This window comes from Homalodisca vitripennis, chromosome 1, assembly GCF_021130785.1.
Source record: "Homalodisca vitripennis isolate AUS2020 chromosome 1, UT_GWSS_2.1, whole genome shotgun sequence".
Lineage (NCBI taxonomy): Eukaryota > Metazoa > Arthropoda > Insecta > Hemiptera > Cicadellidae > Homalodisca > Homalodisca vitripennis.
Window position 1 is genome coordinate 55,618,174 of NC_060207.1, and position 17,359 is coordinate 55,635,532.

At 32.1% G+C, this 17,359-nt stretch overlaps 1 protein-coding gene across 2 annotated transcripts; it reads left to right on the top strand.

Moving 5' to 3' along the window:
• The first annotated feature begins 1,049 nt into the window (after nucleotides 1–1,049).
• LOC124361778 (putative dimethylaniline monooxygenase [N-oxide-forming] 6) lies at nucleotides 1,050–17,007 on the top strand. Of its 2 annotated transcripts, none has more exons than XM_046815752.1 (7): nucleotides 1,050–1,941; nucleotides 2,834–2,972; nucleotides 5,980–6,098; nucleotides 8,061–8,238; nucleotides 9,743–9,893; nucleotides 13,946–14,109; nucleotides 14,487–17,007. In XM_046815752.1, the coding sequence occupies exons 1-7, from the start codon at nucleotides 1,733–1,735 to the stop codon at nucleotides 14,808–14,810; spliced, it is 1,284 nt and encodes a 427-aa protein (XP_046671708.1). In that variant the 5' UTR covers nucleotides 1,050–1,732; the 3' UTR covers nucleotides 14,811–17,007. The 2 variants fall into 2 exon arrangements, with proteins under 2 accessions (XP_046671708.1, XP_046671716.1); XM_046815760.1 differs by lacking the exon at nucleotides 1,050–1,941 and adding an exon at nucleotides 2,510–2,606.
• Nucleotides 17,008–17,359: the final 352 nt, after the last annotated feature.

Sequence of the window (17,359 nt, forward strand, 5' to 3'; positions counted from 1 at the left end):
ATACAGCGATGTATGATAAGCTATAGACATAGATTCCAATCTCAGTTTAGATTTATATCTTTTTATATTTCATTAACAGCAGTTTTATTGAAATATTGTAAACAATATTTTGTTAATAACCTGCAAGTTATGTGGAGTGCAAATTCCAAGCATTAATGAAAGCAATCTCAAATTGAAAACCACAGAAAAATATTTCTAACTGCTCTAATACTGAAGCTCAGACTCACATTAGAAAGTCGTCACATTAAAAGCTGGGCTGTATGTACACAATATTTAAACTTGATTAAAAACTGAAATGCTAGTAAACAAATAACATTTAAAATAATCAGTTGCTCTAAATACACCCATATTTTTAAATTTCTGGACATATAGCCTAAAGAACATTATATGTTTTCTAAAAATATATATTTAAGGCAAAATTAGGACAGTGATGGTTGGGAATGATCATTTATTAATAATAATTTGATTTTAATACAACACAAAACATAAAAAATGCAACCAATTTTACAAACATTTTATAAAAGCAGGTAAAAGTAAAAAACGGGTAAGAAAAATGTTTTACAGCCAGCAGAGATATTTCCTGTTTAGGCTTGACCAGTGCTCCTTTTTATATGGTACCAAACTAGAGCTCATAGTCGGAGATAAAGCCTAGATACGGTACAAAATGTGTTATAAATAATTCACCCTGTAATCTCAAACTATATGCAGAAAATGTAAATACAAACAACTTATAATTGGCATCTTTAGATGAAAGAGAATTTTGTAATGTGTGTATTTTTTTAAATGATTTTGACAATCAAAACTGTTTGAACAAAATTATTTTATTTACTCAGTTAGTTCTTCTATTTTAATAATTAATTCCTTTTGACTTATTTAAGGTCGTTAAAACACGTTTTTATAATAATATAAAAAATGTCTCAGGTACTAAATGCGTAGTAAAGCAGATAAATTTAGTGTTACTGATAAGGAGTATTTAAAGTTGCAAGATAAGGTAACGGGTTACAGCTTCGATGACACATAACAGAATAAGAATTGAGTGGTGGGAATTACGATGATACACACAGCGCTACCAATGAGTAACTATATTATATAAGTGTTATGATATTCATTCCAAATTATGTAAACACAGTATTATTATTAAACTAACAATAACTCAAGGAGTTAAAAAGCGCACCTGCTAGCATATATTGAAAGTATTGATAGAAAAACAACGTGTAGGCCTAATACAAGTGAAGTGAGCTCATTAGATCCAGAATTCAAGAAGTAGTGCACTTGTGTCTGAACGTAAACAATAACTTCCTGTAAAATTTTTATTTGTTCGAGGTATATATTGACAAAACGATATAATATGTATACATTTTATTCACAATAGCAATTTTCCTACTGAACAAAATCATGTAGTATGTACAACGTGTTCTGGGTATTTTATTTCGGGCAGTGCCAGTAATTGCATTTTCTTTAAATCCGAAATCATCGGAAATATTGAAGATTGGGTAAAAATCAAATACATTGAGATGTGCAATTTCCTTCTGCGAAAAAAAATCATTTGCTATCGTTTAGTGGTATGCAGCTCAAACTAGACTGTACAGTGTACAGTCTCTGCTAGTGTGGGAAGGGGAGTGGTGCGCATGCGCGTACAAGACGCGGAGAACCTTGGCACGTTTATAAGATTAGCAGGAGCCAGAGTTGAGTTAACTACAGCGAAGGACAGATCAGGAAAGAGTGCACGGTGATGGCAGCAGCTACAGAGTCAAAGCGAGTTGCGGTGGTGGGTGCCGGACCGGCGGGTCTGTGTGCCGCTAAACACTGCCGAGACGCAAGCTTTGACTGTACCGTGTTCGAGCAATCCGGGTATCTCGGTGGCACTTGGCTGTACACAGACTGTACACGCACTGACGAGTATGGAGCTCCCATCCACACGAGCATGTACAGCAATCTCAAGTGAGTTGACATAGATAACGTTATGTTCTGTTATCCTCTCAAGGCTGGATTTGTATTTCCTGTGATATAAATTTAGAATTAGGTCATCAAAGGTGATGCAATAGGTTTTCGAATGGTGTAATTGTTTAAATATTAAACAACTTTTTACTTTCAATTGTACCCAAGAACCCTGACATGTCTCTTTCTTTGTTTTTGAACTGTGCCGACTCGTGAGTCTCACACTATTCTACAATATAACTCCTCACTTAAATTTAATAATTTAAAATTTAGAGTGTGTATAAGATATCGCTTAATAATTTACCATAAACTTTACATTGAATTTAATAATCCTACAAGCATTATAATTTTGGAATTTCGTTCCATCCTAAAATTCGTATTTTGTCAATTCACCCACTATGCTTTTTTTATCATCACTAGGTTAACAACTCATGACACCCAATTTCTAAATTGTATAACTTTTGCTAAAATACATTTCTATAACTCACTAATTATTTAACAATTCTCGATGGTAAATTATTTTAACATGATATTATGTAGTACAAATTGTGTTACTTTCTAAGGTCTACTGGAAGAAGGACAGGCTCTGTTTCATTATCTATCAGCCAAAGCGGCCAGAAGAGATATCGCTCTCACGTTTAGGCTTGAAAACTGCTCCTTTTGATGTGGTAGGTACTACATTAACGTCCAAAGCCCGAGAAGAAAACTCATAGACACGGTACAAATTGTGCTACTTTCCACAGTTTGGTTGTCCAGAAGTCAATACGTGTTTACAGAGAGTAAATATATGTTTGCCATTTAATTAATTCACCGCTTCAGTGGTGCGAATTGAATAATTTTATCGGAATTCTGGAAGAATGATTCATTAACTTTGCTTGGTTATTTCTGTTTGCAGAACTAATTTGCCGAAAGAAGTTATGATGTTTCCCGGCATACCATACAAGAACGAAAAAGATTCATATTTGACATCAGAAGAAGTCTTGGAATATATAAATGATTATGCCGACAAATTCCAACTTCGAAGTTTGTGCAAGGTAAACATGTATACAGTCATATTACCTACCATCAAGTATTTAGCATTATAATCTCGTGCCGTAGTTAAATTTAAATAGAAAACATAGTTAATTTTACGTACATTTGTTTTATGTAAGTTAAACTATTAAAAATATATTAAATCGCTCCTACGTTGTGTAAAACATTTTTCTATAATAAAAACTGTGATCAATTTTTAACACCCCTCCATAATAATTTTGATGAAACAAAAATGTTAAGCAACTTGTTCAAGTTGGGGTAGTTTGAATAAAAACAAGCATTTGCCTTAAACGTGTATGTTGTTAGCAAGTGCTTTGTTTCAATATTTCCTCAGGATATCAAATACTTAACAATATTCGGACGAAAACTAATTCGTGTATACGAGCGTATAAAGTATACGTATAAAGGCGTTGGCATATCTGTGATGTAGAGGTACAGCAGGACCATTGTTTTTCTTGTCAAACTGCCTACAGGTGGAAGAAGCATAGCTTGTTTTTATTCACATTACTCCAGCTAAAATACACACATTACACAATAAACAACACACACCAACACCAAATTGTACAAGAATGTCTAAATTTTAAGTTCGTGAAGAAACGTTAACAACGTTGTGACAAAACACGGCATGATTTGGGCGTTTTATATAAAGTAACTTAATATTTAGGCGTTTAATTGTGTATGTAAATATATTAGAAATAAGATCACAAAAATATTTGTAACTATGTTAAAATGATCATTCTGTCTAAACGATATGTCTGTGTTAGCATATTGTTAATAATTTAAATAGTTTTAGTTAGACTGAGTAAAAAACACATGAGGTAAAAAGAAATTCGGGGAAGGGATACATACCCCATATTCCATTAGATACGCCGTTTCTTTTTCCGAAATGTCCCATGTTTGAATATGAAGAATGATTATCGATTTAGATTACACTACTGTAATTAAGTATTTAGAACCGACTGAACTGGCAACCATCTTCAGTTTTATCCCATAAGAATAATGTTAAATCTCATGCACTTTTACAACCTTATTTTTGTCTTAGAATTATAGGAGTTGATTAAAAATATATAATTAATACGCATCCTTTTCAAATTTATTTCGATATTTGTAAGGGATATTTATAAAAAATATTTTTATTTTTGCAATCCATCTTTCAAACATACAAACAGTATACACATTAATAAACTAAAAATACTAAAACCCCCATTGATCTTATGGGAGGAAAAATCGTAATCGTCTCACTATAGCCAGTTTTATGTTGTTGGCATTGGATTTTTTATTTGTGGTATTTCGGTACGTTTTAATGCTACGAAAAAGTGTTGTCATTTATCAACTTTGATTCCGACCTAAGGAATAAAATGGCTATAACTTGGGACATAGTCGATAGAATGTACTTTAATATGTTCGTTGGTTTTTTCCTAATCATGCTAAATCATATGTGTTAAGGATGGATCCTTTCGGAAGATTCTACTAAGTGAGTTTACACTTATCTCCGCCCACTCGTTTTAGGAAAATGGAACAATTTCGAAACACATAACATTTAAAAAAATCGGAAAAGGGTAGGTAATTTAATTTAAATAAGTTACATTCTTTCATAAGCTTAGTAGTATTAGAAAAGGACGCCCTTGTCTCTATAGAGGCAAGACAGCAGGGAAGAGGTGGGTCTGAAATGAAAAGAATATTTGCAGTTGTTACTCTTTTAAGGGGATCCGCCACGGCATTTTTTTTTGAAATTTTTGACTTTTTCTGAAAATCATATTTTCTTGTTGTACATACTATTCTGAACATTTTTACTAATTTTTAAGCCATTCTGACATTTTTTTCTAAAAAAAATGCAAATAACAAAATATTCGCAAATCGTAATTTTGCCTACTTTACCATAATATTAAATTTTAGTGGCTTACAATGGTTTATTCACCAGCTATCTTGAATATTTTTTATTTATAAATAGTAGACTAACTTATTTATATGCTTATAAGAATGGTAAAGTATTTATAACACTCATTTTATATTATTATAATCATATATTGACCTACTTTTATTTTTATTTAGTTTCCGGAGGTTGGCTGCACTGAGTCTGCATTGTTTCCCAGCTGATCAATCAGATGTTTGAGATTGATTTGTTGATGCCTAGTAATTGTCACTTTAGGTTATGTGCACATGTGTATAACCTAGGTTTCACTTTCATGTTTTACAGTTGATCCTGATTTACTTCAATTCTTAGTAAAAAGGCAACGCGTTATTTACAGACAATATTATTTTAGTGTAGCCTCAGAGAAGTATAAGAGGTACAGAAAACTCCTAAAATCTGCCCAACTTGCTGAGGAGGAGAAGAAAAAAGAAAATGAAGATACTACATATGGTGCTGGACAGTTTTAGTAGTAAGGATAGAACTTTTATCTTTAGCGGCTATTTCCCGTAAATTGATTTTTCATTTTTTTATACATCAATGTTTGAATAAAATCTAAAATAATTGTCTTAGAGCTTTCTAATTTTTACACCTTATTCTTAATATTATAATAAAGATTTTTGGGTATGGAAATCCATTTCCTACAATAATTAATATTTTTTCATATGTTCATACATTTACGATGAAAAAAAACTTTAAATCTAAAATTTTATTAGCGTACAGTTTTTTTAATTTTGATGCTAATGTCAAATGCATACCCAAAAAGTTTCTTTATCTTATAAGGAACAAATTAAAAAAACAAAGAACAAAATTGGTTAAAAATTAAAAAAGTTATTAAAAAATCAAAAAAAAACGCGAAAAAGACGAAAAATTAAGCGAATTTTAAATTTTGCTACCTCATGGAATTTTTTATATTTTTTTTAAACACTCAATAACCTTCTTTCTAGTTGTGTTTGACAATATAAAAACAGTCTAAAATGTGAAATAAAAAAAAAAAAAAAAAAATGCCCTAAAGGTGGCGGATCCCCTTAAGATTGTATACATACTCGTATTATAAATGACGTACTGAATTTAAGACAACTGAACGTGTTATATCACAGTTCCATCATCTTGTGACGAAGATCTGCCGGAGAGAATCGGAATGGGAAATGACAGTAGAAGATCTACAAAACAAGGCGTCTTGCACCTATTATTTCGATATTTTGTTCATCTGTAACGGGTGAGTTGTAATAATTTGCATAGGTTACCTATTGTAAATGAAGCATGAATTATTCTTCATGAAGTTTCAGGTTATGAATGCCACTGTGGTAATAGTGAATGTATTAACAACTTATTTTTGCAATTAGGGACATATCATAGTTTAGTGTGCATGTCCATGAGCAGTGGCATTTAAATCGCAGTCTTTAATACAGAAATGAAAAATGAAACGATGTGTTAGAGTATATAAAACTGTAGGTTACTTCTTATATTGTTAATCGTTCGAGCGATGTAGTGCGCAATAAGTTACCAGTTTAGCAACAACAGGTAAAACATATTTTGAACGTGTTAATTTACTTCAACTTTTCCATTTCGGAACTTTTATCGGTACTTTGGGATTATACCGACCACACCAGTATGAAGAACACAAAAATATAAATTTATAGAAATAGACATGATAGAAAGAAAAAACAACTCTTTAATTGCAAAATTACAAACTTACAAGCATTTCCAGGTATTGTGATCGGTATTTTTGTCGCTGTTACCTTATCTTTCTCGAGAATCCCGATTACGGCAGGCCGCGCGGCATCACATGATTTGCACTGTACATAATTGCCTTTCCATTGCAATTCAATTTATATTTCTGATCAGCCCCTCTAGAATTTGATATTTTACTGATAGGTAGCCTACTATCTCGAGGGATGTTTTTCTTTCCTTGACATCAGCGCGGGCTTCGGCAGCACCTTAGCCGGAGGCACTCGCATTTTGGGTGGCGGAATGTGATCAAGAATAAAAACAAGTTTTGAGTGTTTTTTCAATAAAGAGTTTAGTTTTAGTTTGGTAATGTTTGTTTTTGTTGAATTTTTGTGTTTGGAGAAATGTAGAGGTAAAACACGGAAGTACAACAAAGCGACGAACCAGCTGAACGGGCGGCGAGACTCTGCAATCACGTTATCTACTAGACCGCTCGACTTTGACCTCTGTCTGAGGATGGAGAGGGGTTTGCGATAAGACAATTCCTGTTTTATATTGACGAAATATTGTTTTACGCTAATCTAGTAATCAGTAGAAGCAAAATGTCAAATAACGATTCATGTCTGGGTGTGGTCGGTATAATCCCAAAGTACCCTTTTATCTTATTGCGAAGAAACTGAGATTGTATATGCATGATCGGACTAAACGTACAATAACTATGTTATTTGTTATCCGATTATAACTTTTAAAGTGTTTTATTTTTAGATACAAATTCTAAAAAATTGATTTTCGTAAATAATTAGTATGTTTTTTCTATACATTTTAGTTTATATATTTGAAATGGTTGCTATTTGCATATTGAACCAAACTTTCTTTATCATACAAAAAAGATTCTGTCAACATACATATGTTGTTACGGGTTGGTTAAAACATTTGATTAGTTTTAAAATTATGATTTTTTTAAGAAGAAACGCGTACAGTCAGACAAACAAGGAACAAAAAAGATATACTATTGGTTGCAATTAGTTGCCGCCTTCTCTTAATTCAAGGAACAATATCCTAAAGTTTATAGTTAGTGTTTTGATACACTCTGTTTACGAAAACGTGTTGGTGTAGGATATCGATTGTATAAAATACGATTGGATCTTAATATGATCGTTAACCGTACAGGATTACAGTAATTCAATTACTTGGGTATAAAAATAAATATTCCAGTATAAAGAGAATCGATTTACAGATTAGTTTCAGACTTTAAAAAAACTGTTATATTTGTATATTTTACTAAACTAGAACAGAACTGTGGTATATTTACAAAACCCGAAGCAGTATTTACATTAGGCTTAGAATTTTTATGTGATTGTTATATTTTTTGTTGTAAATAACTCATGAGATATTCCACATTTCTGTAACAACTCTATCAACTTCATATTTAAGTTTTTTTTTTATCCCAACAACACGATAAACCTGGCTATTTTAAATAAACGATTTGTGTTTGTGGAATGTTTATTAGGGTAAACAATACGCCTTTCACAGCCCACATAGAGGGAGTGGAACACTTCAGGGGTTGTAGTATGCACAGTCACGAGTACAGGAAGTCGGAGTCATTTCTTGGCCAGCGGGTGCTTGTTGTAGGTGGCGGACCCTCAGGCATGGACCTCACCGAGCATATATCACGCTGTGCAGACAAGGTTTGGTACGACTATAGTAGCTGGTACAGTTTATTTGTGCATGACACATTTGGTTTAAAATACTTGATGTCATTCTTTGTACTTTGTGTAAGGTCAAGAGTCAATCCAGCTGGGCCAATCACAAGCCGGATGATTTTATCCTAATTTGGTGTTAGTGGCACTGTATAATATTTACGTATACAACAGGATGTAATTCGTATGATAGGCTACATGTAATTAAGATTGATAGTAGAAAACTTGTGCAATAGTTGAAATTGAAGCTGGAACATATTATTTGCAAATCTTAGATAGCATTTTTATAGAAAAGTCTCGACATTTTCAAAGCGGAAACACTTACAATTCCTTGTCGTCGTCAGTCAAAGTAACGACACTTACTACATTAGTAGAGCAGCATTACTTTATTTATGGGGTTCTGCCGGTTTAATTAAGACGTTGTTTGTTTTAAATGCAAGATCAAACACCAATATTGGCTGAAACCTGATATGTTAGCTAATTTTCTTTTAAATCGCCTTCAAAAGCCCTGCGACTGGGATTAGATAACGTGAGTGGGTAATCCCTACACGTCGTGTCTGTGCTCCGTTAAATTACGAAGATTATAGTATTAATTGTCTGTATTCCTAATTTGACTTTAAATGGCAGAATATAAAACTGATATGTTAATTATTTGTTCATGAGTTATGTATTCGTAGGTCAAACTGAAGTAGCTGTTTTTCTTCCTTTATCGTTGATTTCCAAGATAAAAGGATATGTCGGTCAACTATTCACCAACCAATATTGTTTGCCTGTATAGACAACGAACGAGCTTGTTTGAATACTGTCTATTCAAAAAGGGATATTTATTACTTCATTAAAACACCTTATTAAAAATTATACCCAAAGAGAAAGTTTCAAACCTCAATCAGGTAATAAATGAAAAAATCAAGTTAAAACTGTTTATGTGTAATTAATTGATTAGCACGACTATTCAAAATTTCATGAACTGATTATTTAGGGTTTCATTAATAGATTAATAATCAAAGCTCTCTATTAAAGAAGCAATGTGAACTGCAATATGGTAATGTTACCTAATTGTTTGGAGTGTTAGTCTACGGTATTGATTATTTCTGCATAACCACTGAACGTGGTCGCTAGACACCAAAACGACCCTATATATGTATATACATATATTTCATACGTCGCTGATAAAACGTCATAACTTTGTTATTTATATGGACCTAGACAAACAAAAATGGTATTTTAGAATTCATAAAAAATGTTTCATAGTTTTTTCCACAAAACAAGTTTATATCTGGTAGGAAAACATTATATAACATTAACCTTTATTTAGATAGATGGGCAGTATTATTCAGTGATATTGTACATGGCATAATCATTACACGAACTCGAACTTTTTCTACTAATTCCGGGTTCTAGATAAAATTTGAAACAAAACATTTTACAGGAGCAGGCCTAATATTTAGTTATTTAGTAACTACTTAACAATGTATGGGTTTTAAAATTACAGGTATTCATGTCACATCACAGCAAGACTATAAAGAACCTTCGCTTTCGATCCAATGTGGAGATAAAACCCGATGTCCGGCGTTTGTTGGAGCATTCTGTAGAGTTCACAGATGACTCGGTCGAGGACATAGACACTTTGGTGTACTGCACAGGTAGGGTATGTTGTGATCATTGATCGAAAATTGTGTGACTTTTTAAGAGTGGGAATGCTTTTCAAAATGTAATTTTTGTTTGTTTTTGTAGATGATTTCATATTATATCTGAAACAGTTTTTCACACCATTTCATGCTTGCCTGAGAAGGTTATTTGCAAACAGAAAGAAGTCATTTATCAACCAGGATTTAAGTTATAGAATAATAAAAGCGGATAGACTTGATCAGATACCGTTGATTAATCGTCAAACACCCAGGAGACAATTTATTTAAATGAGGTGTAAAAGCTGACGATTTTAGGATTGATGATTAAAGTAAACATTTACATCCATGACACGCACTCCCAGTTCTTAGTTGGACGATTGAAGTTGATAAACATCTGCAATTTCACAAACAATTTCATAAACTTTAATATCCTTCACTGTGATGTCTAGTAATAAACGAAATCGAGAATGAATAACCTGGTAGAATACAATTTACGTCTTATGAGGATATCAAGTTCTTTTACCAAGACATTAATCTAGTAGATACCAGATGCAACACGGACAGGTCTCTTTGAGATTTGACGCTGTATGTCACACGCGTTTTGGAATTCAATCCTACGCTGACACACATAACGCAGCTATGGTGGGTTGGGCTGATTCAATGCGAATGTTGAGTTTAGCTCCAGTTCCCCTTCCTCTTAAGTGGAACATCTGAAATCTTTTGCTGTTGCAGACTTAACTCCTGAAATCTGGAGTCATGTTTATTTGAAGGGATAAAAAAACAATGCGGGGGGGGTTCGTTATTAGCTTCTTCGTTCATTGTCAACGACTATTTTTGGATGAAGCAAAAAACGAACCCCCCCGCATTGTTTTTTATCCCTTAAAATAAACATGACTCCAGATTTCAGGAGTGAAGTCTGCAACAGCAAAAGATTTCAGATGCTTCACACAGAGGAAGGTGAACTGGAGCTAAACTCAACTAGGCTGATAGGTGTGTCCTGGGGCTCTCTCATTAAACATAATGTTTCTGAGAGTTATAATAACCTAATAAATGTTCTGGAAAACTTATTTTTAAAATAGAATATTCAGTAAGGGAGATTTAGGTTTCCTTTTACAACAAAATTGTAAACTTACACAATGCTATTGCTAAGTTAATAAATAGCCTAGCGCATGTTAGCGAGATATTGAGCTTCGTTATAATTATTATTTATGAATGGGCATACATGTTATGATTAAACTATTTTATTATCTTCTAGGTTAAGGAGAGTCTCATAGAGAAATTTCCCGAGTACACTTCGATATCCTGAAGCCAGAAGAGCTGTAGGAAACGGGTAAAAAGTGCTGAACGATACGTCTGTTATACCTATCTAATGAATACGGAGGGGAATAGCCATGAGTCGTGGAACACTGTGTTTGTTAGCGGATTTCTGATATCTCAGGAGCTTATGGCAGTTGAAAAGCTTCCGGTTGTTTAATTGAGAAACGTGATTTCGCCTGCCTTGTCTTGCTTCGATCTCATTCAGGAAAGTTTTATCATCACTAGAGAAGCCAAAGGCCTACTCCGTACAACTGATCATACGTAACCTGTACTTTATCCTAGTTGTGATAGTCACCTTAACCCAACGCTACATCGTAGGTGTATAACGACTTCAATTATTATCTGATACATTACATGATAAGAGCTGGAGAGGAAAGTGTTCGCAGTGATAAACAGACAGACTAACTGTACCATTCATTATTCCGCTGAGGAAAGTAACAACATTCCCGATAAGACCATTAAAAGACGAAAATTCTTCACATTTAAATAATTTTAATTGGTTTCTAAATATTAGAGATTTGTAAAATAGTATTAGTGCAAGCTAGTTCTTCGGACTTTTCCGTTAGGTAATTACAGTTTCAAGACTAAGCTTAAGGTGGTGCAATCAATTTTACGTTCGGAAAAAATTGTACAAGCAGTTATCCTCGGTTTCATAAGCAATTTCGTACGTTTTACACCTGTATGCGCACTTCTGGTTCAAGTGAATTATATTTACAACGCCAATGTTGAGTTTGAATTTTTTCCACGATCAAGACAATATTATGTTAAAAAGTCTACATACATTTATGACCTTTATAACTTAGTTAGATTTTAGTACTTGTTTCTATTGTTAATTCTGCCTTTTTCCTGATTAAGAAAATACGTATCACAGATCAGAAGAGCCTGCTTCTTTCAAAAGACAACTAAGTTGGGATTTGTAACAGTCTTTAAATGTATAGTAAAAGTTAGAGAGTAACTTTGTCTTTAAGATCTAATACTTAATATTTGCTAAGGATGTATGCTTAAAAGAACATTAACAATGACACTATTTACCTGTTTGTTTTTTTATAAACTGAAAAATAAATTTTAGGGTTTTAGAACATTTAGAGCTGGAATTGGTACATTAGTTCTAAAGCACAATCCAGCGAACTGTCATCTTGCATAGTTCTTGCCGACTGCTTCAAAGGGAGTTTTCGAAGTCAAATTCTATAACCATCTTATGTTTTAGGACATTTTTTAACGTACATGAGTTAAACCTAACATAATCGTTGAAATACAAAAACGGTGTGGAAACTAATTATTACTCTTTATTGAATTTACACACTATAAATGTAACATATTGAATATAATGATTGAATGAATTAAACATGGTTGTGCTGTCATAAAACAACGTTTTCATAGAACAGTTGATTGCATTTGACAGGGGTTTTCAATTAATAATTCACAACTTTAGAGACCCAGATGGGATTTTCGCCACTTTAAGGACCAGTGGGGCGTAGCCCAGAGAGATTTTTGAAATAAGAATAGACTTATATTTATCCCTGGAAACGTATGAATGTTCATATAAAATTTCAGTACAATCAATTGAATATTTTACGCTTGGAAGCAAACAAACAAACAAAGACACTTTCGCATTTATATTATTAGGATATTAAATTTCTAGGCTTTTAAAACATGATTTTTTATTCATACAGAAATGTTTAAAACACACCATTTTCTTAAATTATATGTGATAAGTAAAATATAATTTCCTTAAGTAACAAATGAATGAAAAACATGTCACTCTCTGAAGCAATCTCTTGTACATATTTTCAGATATTTCACATTTTTATTGTTTGTAGTTTTTATTTGAGCCTGATTACAAAATGGCCTAAATTGCATAATTTAAATACTTGCAATTTTACATGGAGTTTTTCAGGGAAGTAGAAGAAATTTCAGAATTCATAAAGTTAATAAATCATTTAACAAAATTCTTTTATATGTATAGTGGACCACCTTTTTTAATAGATTACCTCAACATATTAAAGAAACTAATAATATAAAGCATTTTTGTCTGAAAGTAACATTTTGGTTGTTTTGTTATCACGATATTGCGTTTTTAAAACAGATGTAGGCCTAAATGCTTAACTATTTTTGTTCTTTTTAATGTAAAAAAATATTTTAAGAACTTTTTTGTTTTTATTACAATTAGCTGTGCCTTCATATTTTGTACTCCAAATAATACATAATTTTTATACTGTAATTTTAGTTATTAAGCAATTATGTTTTGTATAAGTCTTATTTGCTGGAATAGAGTCAGCTAAGTCTGACAGACGCCACAGAGTGCTGCTCAACTGGCAGCAACATGAACATTACACCTGGGCTCAAGACACATTACTTGTAAAAGTGGTCAGTCATTCCAGAGTTTTTTAAGTTTTGTTAACCATGTGTATACAATTATTGGAATAAATAATTATTTTCATTATTTTAAAGTCTTCTTAATGGGCTATGGAATTTAATATAAAAAAATGTCCAAATACATCAATTGATCACACTTTTAACCAATGTCTAAGATAACAGTGTCTTGTCACTGTAAAACAGTTCTTAATTTATACAGAGTATAATAAAATCGTTACTAGGGGTCCAGAAAGTGGAATTGAACCATATGAACAATTCATATTTAATATTATTTATTGCTGATGAAATAAAACACTTTGGATATACTTTTATTGGTATCTAAAAAAACACGGAAAATCCTTTCCATTATGTGCATTTACACATTGGATTCTCAGGGTTCAGTAAGAACTATAAATTCCTGGACGAATCATGTGGGATCACAGAGGACCAAGGACTCGTTTATCCTCTGTACAAGCATTGCATCAACGCCAACCATCCTTCCATGTGTGTCTTGGGAAACCTGGTGTACAGCATGCAGTTTCCTACTTTTGACATACAGGTGACTAAAATAGTTCTAGTATTGAGTTATTCATACACTCAATTATTGGGTTCTCTAAGTCTCTGATTAGTTTTCTTGTAGGGTAAATTGTTTAATGACAAAATCAAATAAGAAACACAGCTCTCTATTAGTTACTCAGACTATTCATATTCACTACAAGATGTTTTTTTCATAATATGTAACAAATTAAAATTGAAATCACTATTGAAGTCTGACTCATTAGAATTTTAGTTCTCACCCAACGCCAAAGTTAAACAAAATGCCAGTCTTTATAAACTAGGTATACGAGTACACCAATTAAAATAGTAATATACAATACTAAATAATAATAAAAGAAATTGTGTGGATGGAACTCACAGAATGTTTCTCTGTGAAAGGTTCGCTTCTTCATGAAAACACTATCCAACAACATTTTGCCAGGACATAAAGAGATGTTGGAGGACATAAAAGAGAATATGGATAGGAAGCTGGCGGATGGAGCTTCGAAGAAGGCTTTCTTTCGTACTCGGACTGACGAAGACAGGATCTACTTCAACCAGCTGGTGGAGTTGACAAAGATAGAACCTATACCGAGAGTCCTAACCAACATCCATGCTGACGCTGTTGTTCAACTACTTCAAAACTTTGGCCAGTTCCGCAACAATAAGTACGAAATCGTTGATGATGAAAATTTCTTGTTCTACCCAGCTACTTCAGTTTAAACTGGAGAATGTGTAGCTCTTGCTTAATATTGTTGAATTTTCGTATAAATTGTGGATTCAAGAATTATAGATAAAACACAAAAATAGATAGAAAGTTATATTTGTAGTTAAAATATTGTCACTTTTCTACTGTGAACCTCATTTAATTAAATGAACCAATTATGACAAGGTAAATTGATGTGACTATTATAATATAATTGCATATTGTATAAGTAGTACTAATTATCAATAAAGTTGAGCTATGTTCCAAATTACAAGATTAGGGCTTTGCAAAGTTAGTTTAAATCGACTCAATATTTGTACGTAATATACAAACAAGAAAGCAAGTTAATAGAACCTTTCGAACTACCATTTGTACATTCATACATCCATGCTCTATTTGTATTATTTTTATCAGTGACATCAGTCTACAAAAAATAATTAATCAACTAGCTTGCAATTATAGCCTATCATTGCAGGTTAAACTAAAATGTTAAAACTCTGTACGAAATGAACCAATCCAACATATGTGACGGCAGTCCATTGCCAATATCCACCTGTATGTATCCAATGCCATAACCATTCACTTTTTGATAGATATATTTTGAGAATCGCAATGAACTGATGTGTACCATTTCCAGTGCCGATATAGATAGATCTATTAGAGGAAGAGTGTAACCGCAAATTTTAACCCTCTACACCAACTTGTTCATTATACAAACAGAAATCGGATTTCGTCATGAGCAGCTAGCGCGAGAACCTTTAATAATTGCTCAGCCAAAAAGAATAATAAGAGAAAATAGCTGAATTAAAGTTTATTTTTTGGAAGGACAAATTGAAGGGGAATGTGCAGTAGTGTCAAGTCATATTAGTGACAAAATATATTTTTTGTTTTAGTGTTGAAAATTATTGCATTAAAAATATATGTTTGAAAGTGGCAAATTTGAATAGTGTTGAAAAGTTATATAAACCTTATTTTCGCGTCAGAATAGTATCGACTTGAATTACTGTCAAAAAGTAGTCTTCACAGGACAACAATACCTGATGTTTGGCATCATTCAGTGGTTTAGTATTATAATTAATCAGCAAGTTAATTTCAACGATATGTATTTAGAAATATAATTTTGGTTGTTTGACAATTTGTTTTTGTTTTAAGGCCTTTAGTTCATGTTTTAATTGCTATTTATTCACCATAGAATATAAATGTTATTATAAGTTGATAGTTTTATTATTTGTATAGTTGTTCGTATTAAAATATTTATCATAAGTGGCCCGATTCCCTATTATCAGCATAGTAAAAACTGGATCAGCAAAACTAAATGATGCGACCAGGGACGTTTATCCACTAATTCATCTTGATTCTTTGTATCTAAACGTTAATCCTATATTATTAGATTTTGTTCATATCTCTAAGAGGTGATTTCACATTTTGGTTATAATGTAGTTGAAGATGTGGTGCTCTTGATAACAGAAAGTTTAGGAATGTTAAGTGACAAGAGCGTTAAACTCTTGAGAAATTCTTGTCTGAAAGTGAGCAATAGAGACAGGTTCTCATCACTTAATGGAGAGAGGAGGAAATTTGATGAGATGCTGGAATTCACAATCAATAAAGAAAAATCCAACATAGAATTGTCTTCTGAAGTAGGCCGGCTAAAATTAGATTTCAGTGTTTCAATAAAAAAGAACAGACAATGCCCATTGCGCTTTGTTTGCAATTCTCAGTTAAAAACTAATTACAAATTCTATCCAGAAGCATTGTTCTTTGCTCAAACTATGGTTATCTGAAACTCAAACATTTGAAAAAAAAAAAAATGTTCGGAAGAATAATTTTTACAAGTATCTACCGGTATATGTTTTCTATCCTTTAGTTCAACAACTTTTGTAATATTTTTATGTTTTGTGGTAACTTTAAGAATTTAAATAAAAAATTGTAAGTAAAACCATTAGTTATTTTCAGGTTTTAAAATCTTATACTATAGTTGATTTAAAGTAATTTTTAATCAATAGTAATCCATACCATATTGCTAAAATTATATGTCATTACAGTAAAAAGAAAACTTTTTATTGATGTAGACTTACAAATGCAATTGTTTGTGGTAATAGAAACGATTTAATTGTTTTGTATTAAATTATTTAAATGTACTGTGTTTAGCAGTATGTCTAATTTCCAGTTTCTGTTTAAGTGTTCTCAGAATTATACAGTTTTTATACATAAGTAGCAACTGTGTTGTACTTTAACAGCTTAACCTCCTCATTCCAAATGAAAATTTTTCTTTTTGATTTTTGAAATGTTGTTATTTTTGTGTGGTACTAGGAGTTGTAATAGTTCCCAAAAATGCTCAAAAAATTATTTCAGCAATACCATGGAAAAAACTAACGTCGAGTATAGTAGACATTTGGACTAAGACCCCTGCAGGTGATTTATATTTGTATTGTGATTTCTGTCAAGTTTTAGAGTAGAAAAGGATAATAAGGACAATAAATCATGTACAGACAGATTTATTGATTTATAAATTAGTTTCAAAATGAAAATATTGTTAATACAAAACTAATTTTTACAATAAAACCTG